At 46.5% G+C, this 22,000-nt stretch overlaps 1 protein-coding gene and 1 long non-coding RNA gene across 5 annotated transcripts in view; one reads left to right on the top strand and one right to left on the bottom strand.

The window, feature by feature from the left end:
* Nucleotides 1-19,995, bottom strand: part of DCTN1 (dynactin subunit 1) — a 72,907-nt gene extending 52,912 nt beyond the window's left edge. For 2 of the 4 annotated variants that reach the window (XM_073562870.1, XM_073562869.1), the window contains exons 1-4: nucleotides 19,727-19,995; nucleotides 18,995-19,073; nucleotides 11,735-11,766; nucleotides 2,784-2,804 (exon numbers count right to left, since the gene is read on the bottom strand). In XM_073562870.1, coding sequence (XP_073418971.1) covers nucleotides 2,784-2,804; nucleotides 11,735-11,766; nucleotides 18,995-19,073; nucleotides 19,727-19,954 — 360 coding nt within the window. In that variant the 5' untranslated portion in view covers nucleotides 19,955-19,995. The remainder of the gene's footprint in view (nucleotides 1-2,783; nucleotides 2,805-11,734; nucleotides 11,767-18,994; nucleotides 19,074-19,726) is intronic. The other 2 variants (XM_073562872.1, XM_073562871.1) reach the window with 1 other exon arrangement.
* On the top strand, nucleotides 1,959-2,898 carry LOC141075721 (uncharacterized). Its single transcript, XR_012227328.1, has 2 exons — nucleotides 1,959-2,175; nucleotides 2,208-2,898. It is a non-coding gene; the product is annotated as an uncharacterized lncRNA (long non-coding RNA).
* Nucleotides 19,996-22,000: the final 2,005 nt, after the last annotated feature.

The following is a 22,000-nucleotide window of genomic DNA, read 5'->3' on the forward strand; positions in this document are numbered from 1 at the left end:
CTGTCTCTCTTCTACAGTCTTTTGGGGTCTGTCTCTCCACTTTTCTCTGCAGTTTTTCGGGGTCCGTCTTTCCTACAGTTTTTCGGGGTCCGTCTCTTCCACCTTTCTCTGCAGTCTTTTGGGGTCTGTCTCTCCCCCTTTCTCTGCAGTCTTTTGGGGTCTGTCTCTCCACCTTTCTCTGCAGTCTTTTGGGGTCTGTCTCTCCACCTTTCTCTGCAGTCTTTTGGGGTCTGTCTCTTCCGCTTTGCACATCTAGGGGTGACATTTTGCCCCTTCCTCTTTGCCCCTTCACTATCGCTCAGTGAGATCGGATGGAAACTTCTGTGATCAGTAATTTTCATGTCTTGTCAAAGATTCTCTGGGATGTCTCTGCGCCGTTCACACACAGGAATATGCTCCGATCCAAAGCCTGCATTGTAACTCTGCCAGGATGTTGAGGGTCGTTGTTCTGCTGGAAGGTGATCCTACGTTCCAGGATCAGGTCTTCTGCAGCCTCTAACAGGTTTTCCTCCAGGATTGCCCTGTATTTAGCTCCGTCCATCTTCCCTTCACCTCCTAGCTTCCCTGCCCCTGCTGAAGAAAAACCTCCTCAAAGCAGGATGCTGCCACCACCATATGAGACGGTGGGGATGGTGTTTTCAGCGTGATGTGCAGGGTTGGTTTTCTACCACACATAGCGCTTTGAATTTAGCCTATAAAGTTCTCCTTCTGTCTCATCTGACCAGAGCAGGGACTTCTTGACCAATAGTTGCTCCGTGGACAAATTCTCCTCCTTAGCTTTGGATCTCTGCAGCTCCTCCAGTGACCATGGGCCTCTCGGCGGTGTCTCTCACAAGTGCTCTCCTTCCTTGGGATGTCAGGTTAGGTGAACGGCCATGTCTTGGTAGGTTTGCAGTTGGGCCATGCACCTTACATGTTTGGATGATGGATTAATGCTTCTTGAGATGTTCAGAGCTTGAGCTATTTTCTTCTATAGCCTATCCCTGCTTTCCTCTCCTCCACCACTTTATCCCTGACTTGTCTGGTGAGCTCCTTGTTTTCCATGATGCTGTTTTATCCCCAAAGTGTTCACACAAACCTCTGAGGTCTTCACAAGACATCTGTCGCTATACTGAGAAGAAATCACACTCAGAGGAGGCAATGTACTGATTATGTGACTTCTGGGGGCGACTGGTCGCTCAGGATGTTGTTTACGGGCATCAGGGGGCTGAATACTAATGCACAGAACAATGTTCAGATTTATATTTACAAATAATTAGAAAACCTTGTATCATTTCCTTTACACGTCACAGATATTTGTTACTTTGTGTCTGTGTCACAGAAAATCCCAATAAAACACATTTATGTTTGTGGTGTAACATGAAAAAATTCATGGGGTATGAAGACTTTACAAAGGCAGTGTCCAGAAAACATACATGCGACATCCAGGTGGCAGGTGGACGATGCATGACCATTATATGGGCAACATATAAGCGACCTGACATAACATTACATGCAGGTAGAAGCGGCATCCAGTTTACAGCGATGAGAGGCAGCAGGAGAGCTGTGAAAACGGGTCAGATGTGTGCAGGTTCCTGTGTACGCCGTCTCCCGAGGTTGGCGCTGCATCCCGGGCCCGGCCCCCGCACTCCCCGCCGCCTCCCAGGCTCGGCCCCCGCACTCCCCATCGGGGGTGAAACCATGCTGCCCACATAGTGGTGCCCCAGCTGTTCACACTAGCACAGGGCGATTTATTGGTCACATCCGCAGTCTCCTGCAGGCAGTAGTAACAAGTGCAGGACACATATGGATTTATATGTAAAGACCTGACCTTGTCCTGCTCACACAGCTGGAGGTTTGTTACAATGTGTCACTGCAGTACCATCTGTGCCTCCCTCTGAATTTGCTACAGTGTGTTGTTTCAGACAATATGGCAGCGGGGGGGGGGGGGGGGGGGGGGGGGGGGGGGGTGTGCCTTCCTCCTCCAGTATAATGGCCTCCATACACAGTAGGGCCTCTGAGGGTAGGAAGATAATGGAGGCTCAACAGCAGATAATGGCTGTAACCGGATCCTTACAGCTGGCTGCACCACTAATGGGCCCAAAGCAGCACAGAGGATGTCAGGAGAAGGAAGGGTTAATCCTCTGGGAGGTGATGCAAACCTCCCATAGACACGTGAGGGCCCCAGCACACCAGGTGGGGGGCCCCGGCTGCACACCGCACACCAGGTGGGGGGCCCCGGCTGCACCCCGCACATACAGAGTATATAGACACATATATACGGATACAACAAGCACCGGCCGGGGAGCACATCCACCTGACCCCACAGCCCAGCATGCACATGTACAGCATGGAGGAGCCAATAACCCACATCCACTGGAGACCAGGCAGAGATAATCCACACTGGTGACAGCTGTGATAATCCCAGATAATCTGCATCACTGCCGGGATCATATGAGATGAGCCGGATATTATACATCACGTATACTGCAGCTGGAGATTATAATCTGTAGATCACATGGATGGATTATTATATGGTCTGGTGATTATAATCTGAATGCTGCCGTACACTCGGTGTAACATGCAGTCGCTATGTGCGGGCAGAGCGTACGTCAGCATGTCGGGGGGTCTGCGTGCGGCCCCCGCTCAGAACATCCCCCATGACGAGATGATACAATGATGGAAAAGGCCGGACATGGCGGACAAGGATGAGCGCAATCACGGTCGTGCAGGCGACATGCATGGAGTGAACATGGAGGCATGCGGAGCGCCGGACAGCGCCCCCGGGAGGAACGGCACCGCACCTTCTTAGGCTTCAATCCACGCTGCATGGAAAGAGGGCAAATGTGAGAGGTTAGAGGTCAGCAAATCCGAGAGGAGTACTACCCTGCTCGGAGAGAGGTCAGAGAATCCGACAGGATGAGTAGCACCCTGCAAGGAGAAAGGTTAGAGGTCAGAGAATCCGAGAGGAGGAGTAGCACCCTGCAAGGAGAAAGGTTAGAGGTCAGAGAATCCGAGAGGAGGAGTAGCACCCTGCAAGGAGAAAGGTTAGAGGTCAGAGAATCCAAGAGGAGGAGTAGTACCCTGCAAGGAGAAAGGTTAGAGGACAGCTAATCCGAGAGTAGGATCCTGCACAAAGAGAGGTTAGAGGTCAGTGAATCCGAGAGAAGGAGTAGGACCCTGCAGAGAGGTTAGAGGTCAGTGAAAACAAGGAGCCGTAGTACCCTGTAGGGAGAGGTTAGAGGTCAGTAATCCAAAAGGAGGAGTAGAACCCTGCACGGAGAGAGAGGTAAGAGGTCAGTAAATCAGAGAGGAGGAGTAGAACCCTGCAGGGAGACCACCGCCCCACTCCATCTATGTAATGTGGAGAAATTCCCAGACTGTTTGTTAATTGTCAAAACTCTCGATTCATGAGTAAAATGTGTCTTCATCACCAAGACAAGTGATGACAGCTAGTGCTCACGAAGTTCTATGCACAAATGTAACTTATTTACAAAAAAAAAAAAAAAAAAAAAAAAACTTACGACAAATAATCTGTTGGCTACAGCCACACCCCTCTGCCCGCCTACAGCCCCGCCCCTCCATCAGCAGCCTCGCACACTCTACCTGCCTACAGCCCCGATCCCACCACTTCCTCTCAAAATAACTTCTACAGGACCAATGGTCATCTCTAATCTCTGAAACCGGTCATTCTGGAGAAAGAAGCAGATTTATCTGAAAAACAAATTAGGGTTTTCATGTGAACGATTCATTTGTGAAAAAAAATTGAAAGCAAAGACAAGTGTGACAAAAGACAAAAGATTACAGCCAAGTAAGACTCTGTGCTCCTCCTCCTAGACCTGTCCTCTGCCTTCTACATTACTCTGTGCTCCTCCTCCTAGACCTGTCCTCTGCCTTCTACATTACTGTGCTCCTCCTCCTAGACCTGTCCTCTGCCTTCTACATTACTCTGTGCTCCTCCTCCTAGACCTGTCCTCTACCTTCTACATTACTCTGTGCTCCTCCTCCTAGACCTGTCCTCTGCCTTCTATATTACTCTGTGCTCCTCCTCCTAGACCTGTCCTCTGCCTTCTACGTTACTCTGTGCTCCTCCTAGACCTGTCCTCTACCTTCTACATTACTCTGTGCTCCTCCTCCTAGACCTGTCCTCTGCCATATACATTACTCTGTGCTCCTCCTCCTAGACCTGTCCTCTGCCATATACTTTACTCTGTGCTCCTCCTCCTAGACCTGTCCTCTGCCATATACATTACTCTGTGCTCCTCCTCCTAGACCTGTCCTCTGCCTTCTACATTACTCTGTGCTCCTCCTAGACCTGTCCTCTACCTTCTACATTACTCTGTGCTCCTCCTCTTAGACCTGTGTTCTGCCTTCTACATTGTCAACATCCCCTGCCTTCCCCCACACATACATAATCCCCAGTATATAACCAGTCCTCTCCATACATCTCTGCCCTAATCTCCTGATACCTCCTATCACGTACCCGCTTCTCAGCACGAGACTTGGTGTTGCGCCTGCAAGGGTTAATCTATCTCCTCTCCCTCAGTCCAGCATTCAACCTCTGTTCTATGCACTGGGAGCATAAATCACACCCCGACACAGACCACACACCCCGCTCATACACCGAACACACGGGCGAGGAGTCCCAGAAATACCACTACTACTGTCCGCCAATCACCAGGAGCGCACACTCTAAGGCTATGGAGTGTTTAGAGCAACAAGGTTCAAACTTACTGAAGTTTTAAGCTTTAATATAAAAGGTACAGTGCTTACAATAAAAGGATATAAAAATATGGAAATAAAAAGTGACATACAAATATGCAAAAACAGTGATAAAATAAAAAGGAGAAACTTCCAGAAATATCTAAACTTTGCAGTCTGGTATTCTGTTCCCTGGGGGGATATGAAATGGAGCACATCAGCTTGGCTGCCCTCAATCTATGAACAACTTTCTTTGTGGAGGGCCCAAGTTCTAGGCTCAGCCTAGAGATCAGATTTCTAGACCAGCCCTTTATGTTAATATTCTAATTCCTGGTTTGTGACTGGACCATGCTACGTTCTCAATGAATACATGATTTTTCTAAAGGTTCTTTCTTAGCTTTTCTTCCTTATAGTAAATAGAAATTGTCAGGCGGCAAATAGGTCCCATTTGGTGTCTGACTTTCAGGCAGCAGAGGTGTGAAATGTTTCCTATTCTCCAGTTCTCAGGAAAGCACCCTGGGGTCTGAGACACTGCGACCAGGAAAGCAACCTTCCCAATAGATAACATAAGTTATGACCTTTGCTAAGAGCTGCAACCTAAAAACAAATGCTAATTTACTGCCGGTCCTACATCGTCTACAAATACATATTTCCACTACACCTCCCCACATAATCTCCAGTATATAACCTGTCCTCTCCACACATCTCTGCCCTAATCTCCCGATACCTCCCCACACAATCCCCAGTATATAACCTGTCCTCTCCATACATCTCTGCCCTAATCTCCTGATACCTCCCCACACATAATCTCCAGTATATAACCTGTCCTTTCCATACATCTCTGCCCTAATCTCCTGATACCTCCCCACATAATCTCCAGTATATAACCTGTCCTCTCCACACATCTCTGCCCTAATCTCCCGATACCTCCCCACACATAATCCCCAGTATATAACCTGTCCTTTCCATACATCTCTGCCCTAATCTCCTGATACCTCTCCACACATAATCCCCAGTATATAACCTGTCCTCTCCATACATCTCTGCCCTAATCTCCTGATACATCCCCACACATAATCCCCAGTATATAACCTGTCCTCTCCATACATCTCTGCCCTAATCTCCTGATACATCCCCACACATAATCCCCAGTATATAACCTGTCCTCTCCATACATCTCTGCCCTAATCTCCTGATACATCCCCACACATAATCTCCAGTATATAACCTGTCCTCTCCACACATCTCTGCCCTAATCTCCCGATACCTCCCCACACATAATCCCCAGTATATAACCTGTCCTTTCCATACATCTCTGCCCTAATCTCCCGATACCTCCCCACATAATCTCCAGTATATAACCTGTCATCTCCATACATCTCTGCCCTAATCTCCTGATACCTCCCCACAATCTCCAGCATATAACCTGTCCTCTCCACACATCTCTGCCCTAATCTCCCGATACCTCCCCACACATAATCTCCAGTATATAACCTGTCCTCTCCATACATCTCTGCCCTAATCTCCCGATACCTCCCCACACATAATCTCCAGTATATAACCTGTCCTTTCCATACATCTCTGCCCTAATCTCCCGATACCTCCCCACACATAATCCCCAGTATATAACCTGTCCTCTCCACACATCTCTGCCCTAATCTCCTGATACCTATCCACACATAATCTCCAGTATATAACCTGTCATCTCCATACATCTCTGCCCTAATCTCCCGATACCTCCCCACACATAATCCCCAGTATAGAATCATAGAATCGTAGAGTTGGAAGGGACCTCCTGGGCCATCTGGTCCAACCCCCTGCTCAAAGCAGGATTCGCTAAATCATCCCAGTTAGATGTCTGTCCAGCCTCTGTTTGAAGACTTCCATTGAAGGAGAACTCACCACTTCTCGTGGCAGCCTGTTCCACTCATTGATCACTCTAACTGTCAAAAAGTTTTTTCTAATATCTAATCTGTGTCTCCTCCCATTCAGCTTCATCCCATTGCTTCTAGTCTTTCCTTGTGCAAATGAGAATAAAGTTGATCCTTCTACAATGTGACAGCCCTTTAGATATTTGTAGACAGCTATTAAGTCTCCTCTCAGTCTTCTCTTTCGCAAACTAAACATTCCCAAATCCTGCAACCTTTCCTCATAAGACAGGGTTTGCAGACCGGTCACCATTCTGGTCGCTCTTTTCTGAACTTGCTCCAGTTTGTTGATGTCTTTTTTAAAATGTGGGGCCCAAAATTGGACACAATATTCCAGATGAGGTCTGACCAAAGAGGAGTAGAGGGAAATAATTACTTCACGTGATCTAGACTGTATGCTTCTGTTAATACATCCTAGAATTGCATTTGCCTTTTTTGCTGCTGCATCACACTGTTGACTCATATTCAGTCTGTGATCTATTAGTATACCCAAGTCTTTTTCACATGTGCTGTCACTTAGCCCTATTCCTCCCATTCTATATATGCTTTTTCCATTTTTATTGCCCAGATGTAGTACTTTGCATTTCTCCCTGTTAAAAACCATTCTCTTAGTTGCTGCCCACTTCTCCAGTTTATTTAAATCTTTTTGAATCCTCTCTCTCTCTTCTCTAGTATTAGCTATCCCTCCTAGCTTTGTGTCATCAGCAAATTTAATCAGTTTACCCTCAATTCCTTCATCTAAATCGTTGATAAAGATGTTGAACAATACAGGGCCCAGGACAGAGCCCTGTGGTACCCCACTTGAGACATTCTTCCAACTGGATGTGCAGCCATTTACGACCACTCTTTGGGTCCGATCACTAAGCCAGTTATGAATCCACCTAACAGTTGCCTTGTCCATTCCATACTTAGTCATTTTTTCAATAAGGATTGTATGAGATACTTTGTCAAATGCTTTGCTGAAGTCAAGATATACTATATCTACAGCATTTCCTTGATCCACCCAATCAGTAATACCATCATAGAAGGAAATTAGATTAGTCTGACATGACTTATTAGTTACAAACCCATGCTGACTCTGTTTAATCACTTCATTCTTATCCAGGTATTGACATACATGTTGTTTAATAATTTGTTCAAAGATCTTTCCTGGTATAGAAGTCAGACTCACCGGCCTATAGTTGCCTGGGTCCACCTTCTTCCCCTTTTTGAAGATAGGAACAACATTTGCTCTTCTCCAGTCTTCTGGCACTTCTCCTGTTCTCCAAGAATTTTCAAAGATTATGGAGAGGGGTTCAAAAATTTCTTCTGCTATCTCCTTCAGTACTCTGGGGTGTAATTCATCTGGACCTGGAGACTTGAATACATTTAGGTTAGCTAAGTGTTTCCTCACTATCTTTCTGTTTATAGATATCCTGGATTCTTCTATTCCCTTAATAGGACAGTGAATAACAGTTGATGTTACATTTCCTTTCTGAGAGAAAACAGATGCAAAATAGGAATTTAAAAGTTCAGCCTTCTCAACATCCTGTCTTACCATTTCATCATTTTCATCCTGTAAAAATCCTATAGCATCTTTGACTTTTCTTTTACTTTTGACATATCCCCAAAATCCTTTATTATTGCTTTTGACATCTCTTGCAAGCCTCAATTCATTTTCAGCTTTAGCTAATCTGATTTGTGCCTTGCAGGTTCTGCAGACAGCATTATATTCTTCTTTAGATATGCCTCCTTCTTTCCATTTTATAAACATTTTTTGCTTCCTTTTTAGCATGTGCTTAAGTTCTGTGTTCATCCATCCTGGTTTCCTTAAATGCTTCCTATTCTTCCCTCTTTTCGGAATTGTTAACAACTGTGCTTTGAGAATTTCATTTTTCAAGATTTCCCATCCTTCCTGGACATTTTTGTCTTTAAGGATATCCAGCCATTGGATCCCTCCAATTCTCTTTCTGAATCCCTTAAAATCTGCCTTTCTGAAATCTAACCTTGACGTCTGAGTCTTCACAGGTCTTCCGCCTCTAGTTATCCAAAATTCTAAAATAGCATGGTCGCTACCTCCTAGGGTCCCAGCCACTTTTACCTCCTCAACCATTTCCTCCCTGTTTATAAGGATTAGATCCAAGGTAGCAGTTCCCCTTGTTTTCTCCTTTACCTTTTGGAAGATAAAGTTGTCAGCAAGAGAGGATAAGAATTTCCTTGACCTGTTAGTTTTGCCTGAGAGAGATTCCCAACAAATGTCTGGATAGTTGAAATCTCCCATGACAACTATGTCATATTTTTTGGAGAACTTGGCCATTTGATGCATAAAGAGTTCATCCATATCTTCAGCTTGCACAGGCGGCCTGTAGTAAATGCCTACAATGGTGTCCTTTCCATTGTTCTGTCCTTGTATTCTTACCCAAACAGTTTCCACAGAACTCCCAGTCTCTGAAGCTTCAATCTCTGTGCAGATATACGCGTTTCTAACATACAATGCGACACCCCCTCCTCGTTTATCAAGTCTGTTTCTTGCAAATAAGTTGTATCCTTCTAGTCTTGTATTCCAATCATGTGTATTGTCCCACCAAGTTTCAGTGATTCCAATGACATCATATTTCTTTTCCTGTGTTAGTAGTTCCAATTCTCCTTGTTTGTTGCCCATGCTTTGTGCATTAGTATAGAAACATTTTAGTTTGTGATTGGTTTCTCTTTCTCCAATATTTTTATTAATTAGATTCTTTTGTCTTTGTTCTTCCTTTCCACTTCTAATAGCAGAGTTCTCAATAGCATTTGTCAGGTGTATGGCTTTTTCTGGTCTTTTGCTTCCCTTCCCATGTTGTTCTAGTTTAAAGCTCTCCTTACAAGTGTAGCAAGGCGACTTCCAAATACATGCTTTCCAGTCTTCGTAAGGTGCACCCCATCTCTAGCAAGTAGTCCATCGTATAAGTAGTTCACTCCGTGATCAAGAAATCCAAATCGTTGCTGACGGCACCATCGACGTAGCCAGTTGTTCACCTGCAGAATCTTATTCCACCTCCTTGTTCCATGGCCATCCACTGGGAGGATGGAAGAGAAGACCACCTGCGCTCCCAGTTCTTTCACTTGCCTAAGTCTTCAAAGTCTCTGCAGATGGTTTCCAGGTCGTTTCTTGCGGTGTCATTTGTCCCCACATGTAGTAGCAGGAATGGGTAGTCATCTGTAGGTCTGAAGAGTCCTGATATCCTGTCAGACACATCTTTAATTTTTGCACCTGGAAGACAGCACATTTCTCTTGTAGTTATATCCGGTCTGCAGATAGCGGCCTCTGTTCCTCTCAGCAGGGAATCCCCCATGACCACCACTCTCCGTTTCTTCTTCACAACATTTTTCTTTCTCCATCCAGGAGGACTCTGAAGGCGTACAAGGTTGCTGTTTGTTGGCAAAGTCTTATCCTGATGTATTTCTTCATCGTTTTCCTGCGTGAGAGCCTGGTACTGGTTCCTGAGCAGTATGGGTGCTGACTGCCTCCTGATCCTCCTGCTTCTCTGGGTCACATGTCTCCATTCCTCTGTTTCTTCAGGTGCACTTCGAATTTCTTCTCTTTCTGTAACATGAAGAGATAATTCTGCTCTGTCCAAGAACTCTTCACCTTCCTTAATGATCTTCAATGTAGCCAACCTCTCTTCGAGATTTTGCAACTTTTCCTCCAACAGGGTCACAAGCTTGCATTTGTGGCATGTGAAGTTTGGCTTTTCCACTGGTAAATCTGTGAACATGTAGCAAGAAATGCAGCTCACCAAATGGCTCCTGGCCTCTTCCATCTTGAGATTTCTTAAAAAGATGAAAGATGAGCCAAAATTCGCGCGCCGATTTCCTCTTTTCAGCTGCAACGGCCAAAACCCAGTGATCGTTGAGCTCGCGGAGACTCTTCACTTATCCCAGAAGGCACTGCAAATGATCTCCTCAAGACTCTTCCCCAGGTATATAACCTGTCCTCTTCATACATCTCTGCCCTAATCTCTTGATACCTCCCCACACATAATCCCCAGTATATAACCTGTCCTCTCCACACATCTCTGCCCTAATCTCCTGATACCTCCCCACACATAATCCCCAGTATATAACCTGTCCTCTTCATACATCTCTGCCCTAATCTCCAGACTCCTCTGTCATCACTGGCTCAGACCGCTCCTTGGATGAGTGCACTGCTCCCTCGGTCACCTTCCTGCTGTACATGGATCACAGTCATGTATGGCGAGATAAGCGGCCGCCATGAAGCGGTCATCATGGTGCCATTGATCATCGTCCCTACATCTGCACGATGGCCGCCATGTCCCGGATTCCTGTATGTTACAGGACGATCTTTATAAATTGTGATGCCCCTTCCATCAGATCCTTGGGGGTGGAGAGGAGACATTATAAGATCTGTGCGAATACTAATGGAGCCATTGTGCTACGACCAGATGGCGCCATCGCAGCCATCACCAGCAGAATGCTATGCAGCAGCGCCCTCTGCTGGCAGCAGCAGTGCAGCACACCGTAGGACGGTCACCATCTGCACACGAGCTGAGCGGATCCCAGCGCAGCCAGGAAGGGTTGTCATGTGCACGGCGTCCGGCTGCAGGATCACCATCATACCTACCTGCTCACTGTATCACTTGGTGTATATAAGCATGGCGAAACAGACAAGACATGATTTACACTGCAGCTCTGCTCCACTAGGCGAAGGTATGATTATTAACTCCACAACAAAGCGACTGCAGCATAGTCACACAGTCCACCATGCTTTACACTTCAGGCCTGCCCCCACACAATGCGACTTAGTGAACAGAATTACAACCCCAAACGTAAATAATCTGCTGGGTCGTGAGCGGCGCAGACGACGCTCCCCAAGTGATAAGACATACCCGGCCCACCAGTACGCCGCCCTCCCCCCGTGACAAGACATTGCCGACCCACCAGTACGCCGCCCTCCCCCCGTGACAAGACATTCCCGGCCCACCAGTACGTCGCCCTCCCCCCGTGACAAGACATTGCCGACCCACCAGTACGCCGCCCTCCCCCCGTGACAAGACATTCCCGGCCCACCAGTACGCCGCCCTCCCCCCGTGACAAGACAATCCAGGCCCACCAGTACCAGATTAGGAGAGAAAATAGCGGGGACTCACCAGTTTGCTGGCCTTCGGGATGTCAGCCACCTCTGTAAGAAGAGAAGAAGGGTCAGAATGGGGAAAAGCACCAAATATACAGCCCCCAGTCCCCACACACAGCCCCCATTGTTAGTGATCACATCTCTCGGTCCTCGGCCTCCTCTGAATCCTGCTTGGTCCTCTGGCCGCTCTTTATCAGCGAGGCTGGAGCCTCTTTGTAGGGTCTTCAGTATTGTAGGTTGTTGCTTGCGAGCCAGACCCTCGCTCATAATGTAACTGTTCATACTGTTACCTTGCATTGAATCTATTGTCTGTGCATGTCTCCACTGAATTGTAAAGCGCTGCGGAATATGTTGGCGCTATATAAAATTATTATTATTTTGCTGTCATGAGCGTAATAATTTCCCCAATTACTCCTACGCTGTAATGCGGCAGCTGGACAGATCCTGGATTGGAGGTCTGCGTCACCGAGGTGGCTAGCCTCTGTGATATTAGCCTGGATAAGCAGGCTCCAGCTCAGATACTGCTGAGGTTTTTTTAAATGGGTCCGGGTTTCAGGAACAGCTAGGAGAGCTGGGTGAGAAATGCCGCTCCCATCGTTTCCTATCTAGGCTTTGCAGCCAGTTTAACAGGGAGCCGCGTTGTCCCATTCCCTGCTCTGTGGGTGTGAGAACAGACCTGTTCACTGCTGATCAGCCTCAACCAAAGACACTGTGTGTACATGAACAGGCGACACCCTTCAGGCTGACCAACGGTTTTGTTTCTTTTTGCCTTCTTAGCAATTAAGGCTATTTTTTAGTGTCGTGAGCTGTGACTGACTACTGGACTTGACACCAACACTCAGTGTTCTGATAGAATAACGCTGTATCTGTGCACATTCTAGCATCTTCCGGAGATACATCCCCACAATGCCCACTCTTGGATGAAACCTTTCTTGTACCTCTTTGATCTTTAGGTATGTCCTCCTGGTCTTGCCCCTCAGATGTTCACATTCTCTGTACATATCTTTTGGTAATAAAATTCTTTGTCTGCTCAAATGGCTCTTTCTAGTCTTCCTTTAGTAGCCAGTCAAACCCATTAGTGTCATCTTCTGTGCCTGTTATCAGGCTAAAATCACCAGGGTGTGTGAACTTTTGATCAGGGTCATTTGGATGTTCTGGGTTGTCATTATGATTTAAAAAGAGAAAACACAGTAGTCTGACAATAAATGGCTTCACCCAACCACTGACCATGAGGGGAGAAATAGTTTTGGTGTTATCGTTCATATTCTCTGAAAAAAGGCAAAGAAAACAAAAATACTACCAGGGTATGTAAACTTTTGAGCACAACTGTATAGCACGGTCCCACATTATATAGTGTCTTGTTATTATGTATTGCGCGGTCTCTTATTACATAGCTTCCCCCTGTCTAATGTTTAGCAAAATTCCCAATATTGCATGCAGTCATCTAAACATGTATAGCACCTTACGTTATTGCATAACCTCTCTGTTATGTATAGTGCTGTCCCTTATTATATAACCTCTACTCGTTATGTATAGTGCTGTCCCTTATTATATAACCTCTCCTCGTTATGTGTAGTGCCGTCCATTATTATACAACATCTTCTCGTTAAGCATAGTGGTGTCCCTAAATATACATAGTGTCCTGTCTTTCTATTTATAGAGCCATCCCTTATTACACAATATCCTCCCTTGTTACATATAACACCATCCCATATTACATTATCGCCCTCTCACTATGTGTATTGCCATCCGTAATTACACATCTTCTTTAGTTATATATGACACCATCACTTATTACGCAGCGCCTTTGTTACGTATAGCGCCATCTCTTATTGTATACCTTTCTCTCATTATATATAAAATTATTTCCGAGAAAGCAGTTTCCTTCAACAATAATATATATCTCATAACACGGAAGACAATACATTATGGGTAAAAGTATTAGGCTACAAGTCTTAAACAATGAATTTCAGTTTTCTTATTCAGCCCCATTCCCCCACCGGTGCATAACGTCCGGCGCAATTACCCCTTGGTGTATGTCTGGACCCATTCCTCCTGGTATATAACATTTGGTTCCCTTTCTCCCCCCCGAGGTATTAAGTCTGGCCTCATTGCCCCCCCTTTGTGTGTAACCTCTGATCACTATCTACCCCTGTCTATAAAGTCTGACCCCATTGCCCCCTGTGTTTAACCTCTGACCCATATCTACCCCTGCCTATAGTCTGGCCCCATTGCCCCCTGGTGCTTAACCGCAGGCCCCACTGCAACCCTGGTGCTTAACCGCAGGCCCCACTGCAATCCTGGTGCTTAACCGCAGGCCCCACTGCAACCCTGGTGCTTAACCGCAGGCCCCACTGCAACCCTGGTGCTTAACCGCAGGCCCCACTGCAACCCTGGTGCTTAACCGCAGGCCCCACTGCAACCCTGGTGCTTAACCGCCGGCCCCACTGCAACCCTGGTGCTTAACCGCAGGCCCCACTGCAATCCTGGTGCTTAACCGCCGGCCCCACTGCAATCCTGGTGCTTAACCGCCGGCCCCACTGCAAACCTGGCGCTTAACCGCAGGCCCCACTGCAAACCTGGCCCTTAACCGCAGGCCCCACTGCAACTCTGGTGCTTAACCGCCGGCCCCAATGCAACCCTGGTGCTTAACCGCAGGCCCCACTGCAACCCCTGTGTCTAGGTTATTCTGCTCTTTGCTGCTTTTTTTCTGCAGATTTTAACCCCTTTCTGACATTGGAAGTAATATTCTGTCCCTGTGCCTATTTGACCAGGGACAGAATATCACATTCACACGATCGCTCGCGCCCACTGATTCTGACAGCTGACACCTTCCACTAGGCGCCAGGAGAGGTCACAGACCGCTCCCGGCACTTTAGCCCCCAAAATGCTGCAATCGAACACGATCACAGCATTCCGGAAGCCTCTGGATAGGAGACCCTGCTGTGTGAGGGTTCCGATCGTTACCATGATGACTTCATGTAAGACCAGACCTAGAAAACTTGCAGATCACGTGCAATGCATGAGCAGCAAGTCTGTCCGTGCGGCATGGGGACGCTACTTCATCTCTATGCTATAGAAGCGATCAGCATGCAAAAAAAAAAAAAAAAAAAAAAAAAAAAAAGATAGTCCCATAGTGAGACAAAGTAAAAAGTTAAGAAAACCGTAAAAATAAATTTTAAAAATTGTAAGAATAAAAAAAAAAAAAAAAAAAAAAAAAAAAAAAGATATTGTATCTATAAATAAATATTTGAATTAACAATAAAAGTGCATGTATTTGGTATCACCGTATCCGCAACGACCCGACCTATAAAACCGTCCCACTAGTTAACCCCTGTAGTGAACACCATAAAAAAAATAATATAACAAGGCAAAAGACAATGCTTTATCATAGTATCGCCCAACAAAAAGTGCAATAACGCACGACCAAAGAGACGGATATAAGTAACCATGGTACCGCTGAAAACGTCATCTTGTCCCGCAAAAAACAAGATGCCACACAGCGTCATCAGCGAAAAAATAAAAAAGTTATAGCTTTCAGAATAAAGTGATGCAAAAACAATTATTTTTTCTATAAAATAGTTTATTGTATAAAAGCGCCAAAACATAAAAAAAAAAAAAAAAAAAAAGATATAAATGAGGTATCCAAAGAATAAAACCGCTTTATCAATTTTAGCACATGCGGAACGGTGTAAACGCACCCCCCAAAAAGAAATTCATGAAATGCAGTTTTTTTTTCATTCTGTCTCCCAAAAATCAGAATAAAAAGCGATAAAAAAAGTCACGTGCCCGAAAATGGTACCAATAAAAACGTAAACTCGTCCTGCAAAAAACAAGACCTCACATGACTCGGTGGGTCAAAATATGGAAAGATTATAGCTCTCAATATGTGGTGATGCAAAAACTATAATTTTCAACAAAAAGCGTCTTTTAGTGTGTGGCAACAGCCAAACATAAAAACCCAATATAAATCTGGTATCGAGGTAATCGCACCGACCCGAAGAATAAAGTCGCCTAGTCACTTTTACTGCACGAGGGACGGTGTAAAAAAAATAAATAAAAACAATTCTTCACATGCTGTAGATTTTTTAATTTCTTAAGCCTAAGGATCGGCGCACATTTATCCTGTGCTCTGCACTGAGCGCTTACATCGGGGTTTCCGTGTAAATTTCTAACATACATGACTGAGACAGAACCTCTGGAGTAAGATTCCCTATAATAAGGCAGATGGAGGCACTGTGGACACCATAGGACCTGTGATCCTGCGGTGTCCGTCTTTTTTAAGATTGCATAAAAGTGCTGTCGGCCATAGTTTTGTGCACTTCTGAAAAGAAGGACACCGCTCAACAGAGGCCAGACGGAATCCAGAGTAACTCTGCTGCCTCATTATAGTGAATGGATCGGGGGTTTCATCTGTCACGTCACTCAGAGATTTAGATGGAAATCCCAAAGTGCTCAACGTAGAGCGCAGGATAAATATGATACCAAACATTATGCAAAATGTTCCCAATAAAAGCTTCAACTCAATCCATAAAAAAAGCAAGTCCTTACTCAGGTCTGTCTTCTGTCAATGGAAATATAGGGGGCTTCTACGTTACTGGTAACAGAAAGCTCTGGAAAAGCAAAATGACTCCTCGCCCATCAGAAGAAATTCAGCAAATTCTGCGCTCCCAGATCCAAATGCCCCCCTCCCTGCTCAGCCCCACAGTATACCTAAACCACATATTGTGTCCACGTTTGTAATTTCTGAAGAGATGAGAGCCTGCCTAAGTTACAGGTGCATGCCTCCAGGTGCACGGGTTGGGCATAACGCACTAGTCACTACAACGTACCGGTCACTACAATGGCAGTTTGCAATTTTCACTCGGCAACATTCATTGCTGCGTATTTCTGGGAAATACCCATGGAGTCAAAATCATCACTACACCTGTAGATAAATTCCCAAAGGGGTATAGTTTCCCAAATAGGGTCACTTGAGGGGGGGGGGGAATTCTGCTCTTCTAGCAATTAGGGGCTCAGTATATGGAGTCCGCAAACTATTCTAGGAAAATCTGCGCTGTAGGAGGCAAATAGCGCTCCGTTCCTCCCGAGTCTCTCCGTATGGCTAAGCAGTACTGTACAGCCACATATGGGGTATTGCCACATTCAGTAGAAATTGTGGAACAAGTTTTGGTGCCATTTTTACCCATTTCTTGCGTGAAAATGTAAAATCTGGGGCTGAAACAAAATTTTGGTGGTAAAAATGTAGTTATTTTGTCTTCACTGCCCAATGGTATAAAATCCTGTGACACACCCATAGTGTCAATATGGTCACTGCACCCCTAGATGAATTCACTGAGATGTCTATTTTGTAAAATGTGGTCACTTATGGGGGGGGTTCTGCTGTTCTGGCCCCTCATGGGCTCCTCCAGTGGGTCATGGCACCCGCAAACCATAACAGTAAAATCTGGCGCTCCTTCCCCTTCTGAGCTTTGCACTGAGTCTGAGAAATATTTCCCGATTACATGTAGGGTATTGGTGCGCTCACGAAAAATGAACCTCAGTTTGTTGTGAAAATATTTCCTATTAGCCCTTAGAAAAATTAAAAACTTGGGGGTAAAAACATTTTTGTGAGGAAAATGTGATTTTATTATTTTCACGGCTCAACATTATAAACTTTTGTGAAACATTTGGGGGTTCAAGGTGCTCACCACCCATCTAGATAAGTTCCTTGAGGAGTCTAGTTTCCAAAATGGGGTCACTTGTGGGGGGTTTCCACTATTTAGGCACATCAGGGGCTCTCCAAATGGAACATGACATTCACTAATGAGTCCAGGAAATGTTACTTCCCTTCTGAGCCCTGCCGTGCGCCCAAACAGTAGTTTTCTCCCTCATATGGGGTATCGGCGTACTCAGGAGAAAATGCATAAGAAATTGTATGGAGCAATTTCTCATGCTGCCCTTATGAAAATGCAAAGTTTTGTGCTGAAAACATATTTGTGGGGAAAATTAGATTTTTTTTTTTTTTTTTTTTATGGCTCAACGTTATAAACTTCTGTGAAGCACTTGAGGGTTCAAAGTGCTCAACACACATCTAGATCAGTTCCCAGAGGGGTCTAGTTTCCAAAATGGGGTCACCTGAGGGGGATTTTCACTGTTTAGGCACATCAGGGGCTCTCCAAACGCGACATCCGCCAAATGGTATATGGGATATCGGGGTACTCAGGAGAAATTGCACAACCATTTTTGGGGTCCAATTTCTCCTGTTACCCTTGTCAAAATAAAAAAAAAAAAAAAATAAAAAAAAAATATTGTATATTAAGTATATTTTTGGGGAATAAAAAGTAAAAATGTTCATTTTTTTTCTACGTTTCAAAAACTCCTGTGAAGCATCTGAAGGGTTAATAAACTTCTTGAATGTGGTTTTGAGCACCTTGAGGGGTGCAGTTTTTAGAAAGGTGTCACTTTTGGGTATTTTCTATCATATAGACCCCTCAAAGTGGCTTCAAATGTGAGGTGGTCCCCAAAGAAAAAAAAAAAAAAAAAAAAATCAAATCACTGGTCAACTTTTAACCCTTATAACTTCCTAACAAAAAAAATTGTGCTGATATAAAGTAGACATGTGGGAAATGTTATTTATTAAGTATTTTGTGTGCCAGATGGGCATAAAAAATTGAAGTTGGAAAATTTTCAAAGTTTTTGCAAATTTCCCTTTTTTTCATAAATAAATGCAAGTTATATCAAAGAAATGTTCCCACTAAGATGAAGTCCAATACGTCACGAGAAAAAGTCAGAATCACCGGGATCCATGGAAGCTCCAGAGTTATCACCTCATAAAGGGACAGTGGTCAGAATTGTAATAAACGGCCCGGTCATTAACGTGCCAACCACCCTCGGGGGTAAGGGGGGCCGCTCGTTTTACAGGCCCGGTAAAGCCACGAGACGCCTGAGCTCTGCTGCGCACAGGCTTTATTTCCTGACTGATTTGGGACCTGCAGCTCCTCACTCTGCAGTGTTTTCAATGAGTAAGTGCAAAAACAGCAAAAAAAAACGCAGGCGTCAGGTTCTGCTGTTTTTGGTGTAAAAACCTAAGAAAGCAGCATTATGTTTTTTTGGGGGGGGGCACTAAACTTTATTAACATGCACAAGAGACAAAAAAAAAACGCAGCAAACACTCAGTGTGAACATCGCCTAAATGTGACAAAGCTGCGGCTATAATCACTGCTGTACTGTAATAAGGTGTGAGGATATCGGACCCCCGGGATCCCCCCGATCACACAGTATTGGGGGCTCTTACCTCTCCTGAGCACCTTGGTGGCCGCCGGCTCCGGGGTTTCCGGGGACGTCGTGTCAGCTCCATCATCTGCCACCTGGATCTACAGAGAGAAGAGCTGGTGTCAGAAAGCAGTGGGCGCCTGGCATCGGGGGGGGGGGCAGTCACGCCTCACAGACCAGGCTGGACACGTATGGTGGGACTTGTACTTCTCCGCAGTACACCCGCTGCAGATACGACGGTGGGGCCTCGGCACTACACCCGCTGCGGATACGACGGTGGGGCCTCGGCACTACACCCGCTGCGGATACGACGGTGGGGCCTCGGCACTACACCCGCTGCGGATACGACGGTGGGGCCTCGGCACTACACCCGCTGCGGATACGACGGTGGGGCCTCGGCACTACACCCGCTGCGGATACGACGGTGGGGACCTCTGAACAAGCTGAATAGAAACGGAGCCACAGGGTATCTCAACTTCAGCTTTGTGACTTGGACAAGTTTCAGCCGCAGAGAAAGTCTCTGCTTGCTGTCAGTTAATGGAGACTGACAACTGTGGGGTAGCACAGGAGGTGTACAGAGCAGTGCTTGAAGGGGATGCCCCCTGAGTGAATGTTTGGAGGTCTGTCCACACAGAGGTCTGCGCCCACCAGGGGGCACTCAGTGCACAGATGGGTATGGCTCCCGGTGACGAACGTGGACTCATGAGCTCCCCATGGTGGCGGCAGCATTATCCCGAGATCTGCGGCTGCTCACCTGTGACTGGCGCACGAATATCCCGTGGTTCTCCTCGCAGGTGAAGTACTTCCTGCCCTGCACGGTGCCGTCATTCTTGCCCTTGGCGTCGTCAAGGATGACTCCGACCCATTTCCCAGTGGCAAATAGTGTCGCCCCCACAAAGGCAACAGTACCGCGGTGCCCCTTTCCGATCACCTCCACTCGAGAGCCCACCTTCAGGGGCTTACCGGTGGCCTCCACGCTCATCCTGGCCACAGAGCTCAGGGTCTACAGGGAAAGAAAAGCACCAAAGTCAGAACTGCCTGGAGGGGCGGCTACGTCACATAGGATCTTGTTATACATCTCCAGAGCTGCACTCGCACTTCTGATTGACTGCGCCTGGGTCAGACACCTCCAGAGCTGCACTCACAATTCTACTGAGTGCTCGTGCCTGGGATGGACATCTCCACAGCTGTGATCACACTCCCACTGAGTGACCCCGCCTGAGGAGAGAGAGCGCGCAGAGCAAAGAAAAGAGAGAGAGCGCAGAGCAAAGAAAAGAGAGAGAGCGCAGAGCAAAGAAAAGAGAGAGAGCGCAGAGCAAGGCAAAACATATGACGTCATCCGAAGCTCCTACACTGAGAACAGTTGCAGCGTGAGGGTCAAAGGAAGGAGGACGGCCTATTTCCAACAGAGCTGAGGAGTGAGACAGGGCCGCAGCCTCAGTCCAACGCTCTGTAACATCTACAGACTCGCCCTCCATGACACCCAGGTGAAATGTCTGCTGTAAGCTGATGACCTCGTGCTGTTATCACCAACCGAGAAAGGCCTCCAAGATCACCTGAAAATCCTAGAGACCTTCAGCAGCACATGGACACTGCCAATCAACCAGAAGAAAACTAATATCATGGTGTTCCAGAGAAGAAAGCAGAAACCTACTGACCATCCCACCTTTATGATAGACAACTGTCCACGTACAGAAACCAACAGGTCCACCTACCGGGGCCTAGAACTCAGCCGGTCAGGGAGTTTCTAGCAAGCCATAGAGTTACTGAAATGAAAGGCATCCAAAGCCTTCCATGCCATCAGAAGACGTCTGTACCATTTCAAGGCACCAGTAACCGTCTGGCTAAAAATCTTTGACTCCATCATTGCCCCGATCCTTCTGAATGGCAATGAGGTCTGGGGCCCAGTCTCATACCCAAACTGGTCGAAGTGGGACGCTGGGCCAACTGAAATATTCCAGCTAGAGTTCTGCAAGCATCTTCTCCAAGTCCACTGGAGCACAAACAGCGCCTGCCGAGCAGAGCGGGGCAGATTCCCACTACACTACGCAATCCTGAAGAGGGCGCTGTCATTCAAAGCTCATCTACAAAGTAGTAGTCCCAGCTCCTACCATCACAAAGCCTTCCTATACCAGGAAGCCTCCCAACACAAAGTACCCAAAGACAGCCTGACCAAGCCATCAGCCTACATGGCCTGACAAAAGGCAAAATCCAGAAGGTGGTACACAACATCAAAGAGGAACATCTCAGCCTCTGGAGGAACAACATAAACAAATCCCAGAAACTGACGATATACCAGAACCTACAGAGGGAGCACAAACTGGCCCCATATCTAGAGAAACTAGAAAACCCCAAAGAGCGACAGATCCTGAGCCGGTACACACTGAGCACCCACAGCCTACTCATCGAAACCGGGCGGCACCGACAGAACTACAAGACCCAAGAGAGCAGACTCTGCCAGCAGTGCCCCCAGGAGACCGTGGAGGACGAGGACCACTTCCTGCTGAGGTGCCCCAAATGCTCCACAGTGAGGGACACTCACTTCAAGAGACTGTCTGATCTCCCCCCAGACTTCACCTCCATGGAGGAGGAAGAGAAAAGTGCAGCGGAATATGTCAGTGCCTGCCAAAGACTAAGAGGAGGCTGATATGTCATGGACTTCCATACCTGCCCTGGACATGTTCCTATCCCCCCGATTGAGAGGAGCCTGATATATCATGGACTTCCATACCCCACCCTGGACATATCCCTATCTCCCCGATTGAGAGGAGCCTGATATATCATGGACTTCCATACCCCACCCTGGACATATCCCTATCTCCCCGATTGAGAGGAGCCTGATATATCATGGACTTCCATACCCCACCCTGGACATGTCCCTATCCCCCAACTAAGAGGATCCTGATATGTCATGGACTCCTATATGCTTCCCCATCCCCCTATTTTTTTACCATTTGCTTTGGCAATACTAACAAGTACTTAGTCCTGCCAATAAAGCTCATGTGAATTTGAGAAGAGAGAAAGAGAG

Source organism: Dendrobates tinctorius, unplaced genomic scaffold (assembly GCF_039654945.1).
Source record: "Dendrobates tinctorius isolate UK_male_01 unplaced genomic scaffold, ASM3965494v1 ptg000367l, whole genome shotgun sequence".
Classification (NCBI taxonomy): domain Eukaryota; kingdom Metazoa; phylum Chordata; class Amphibia; order Anura; family Dendrobatidae; genus Dendrobates; species Dendrobates tinctorius.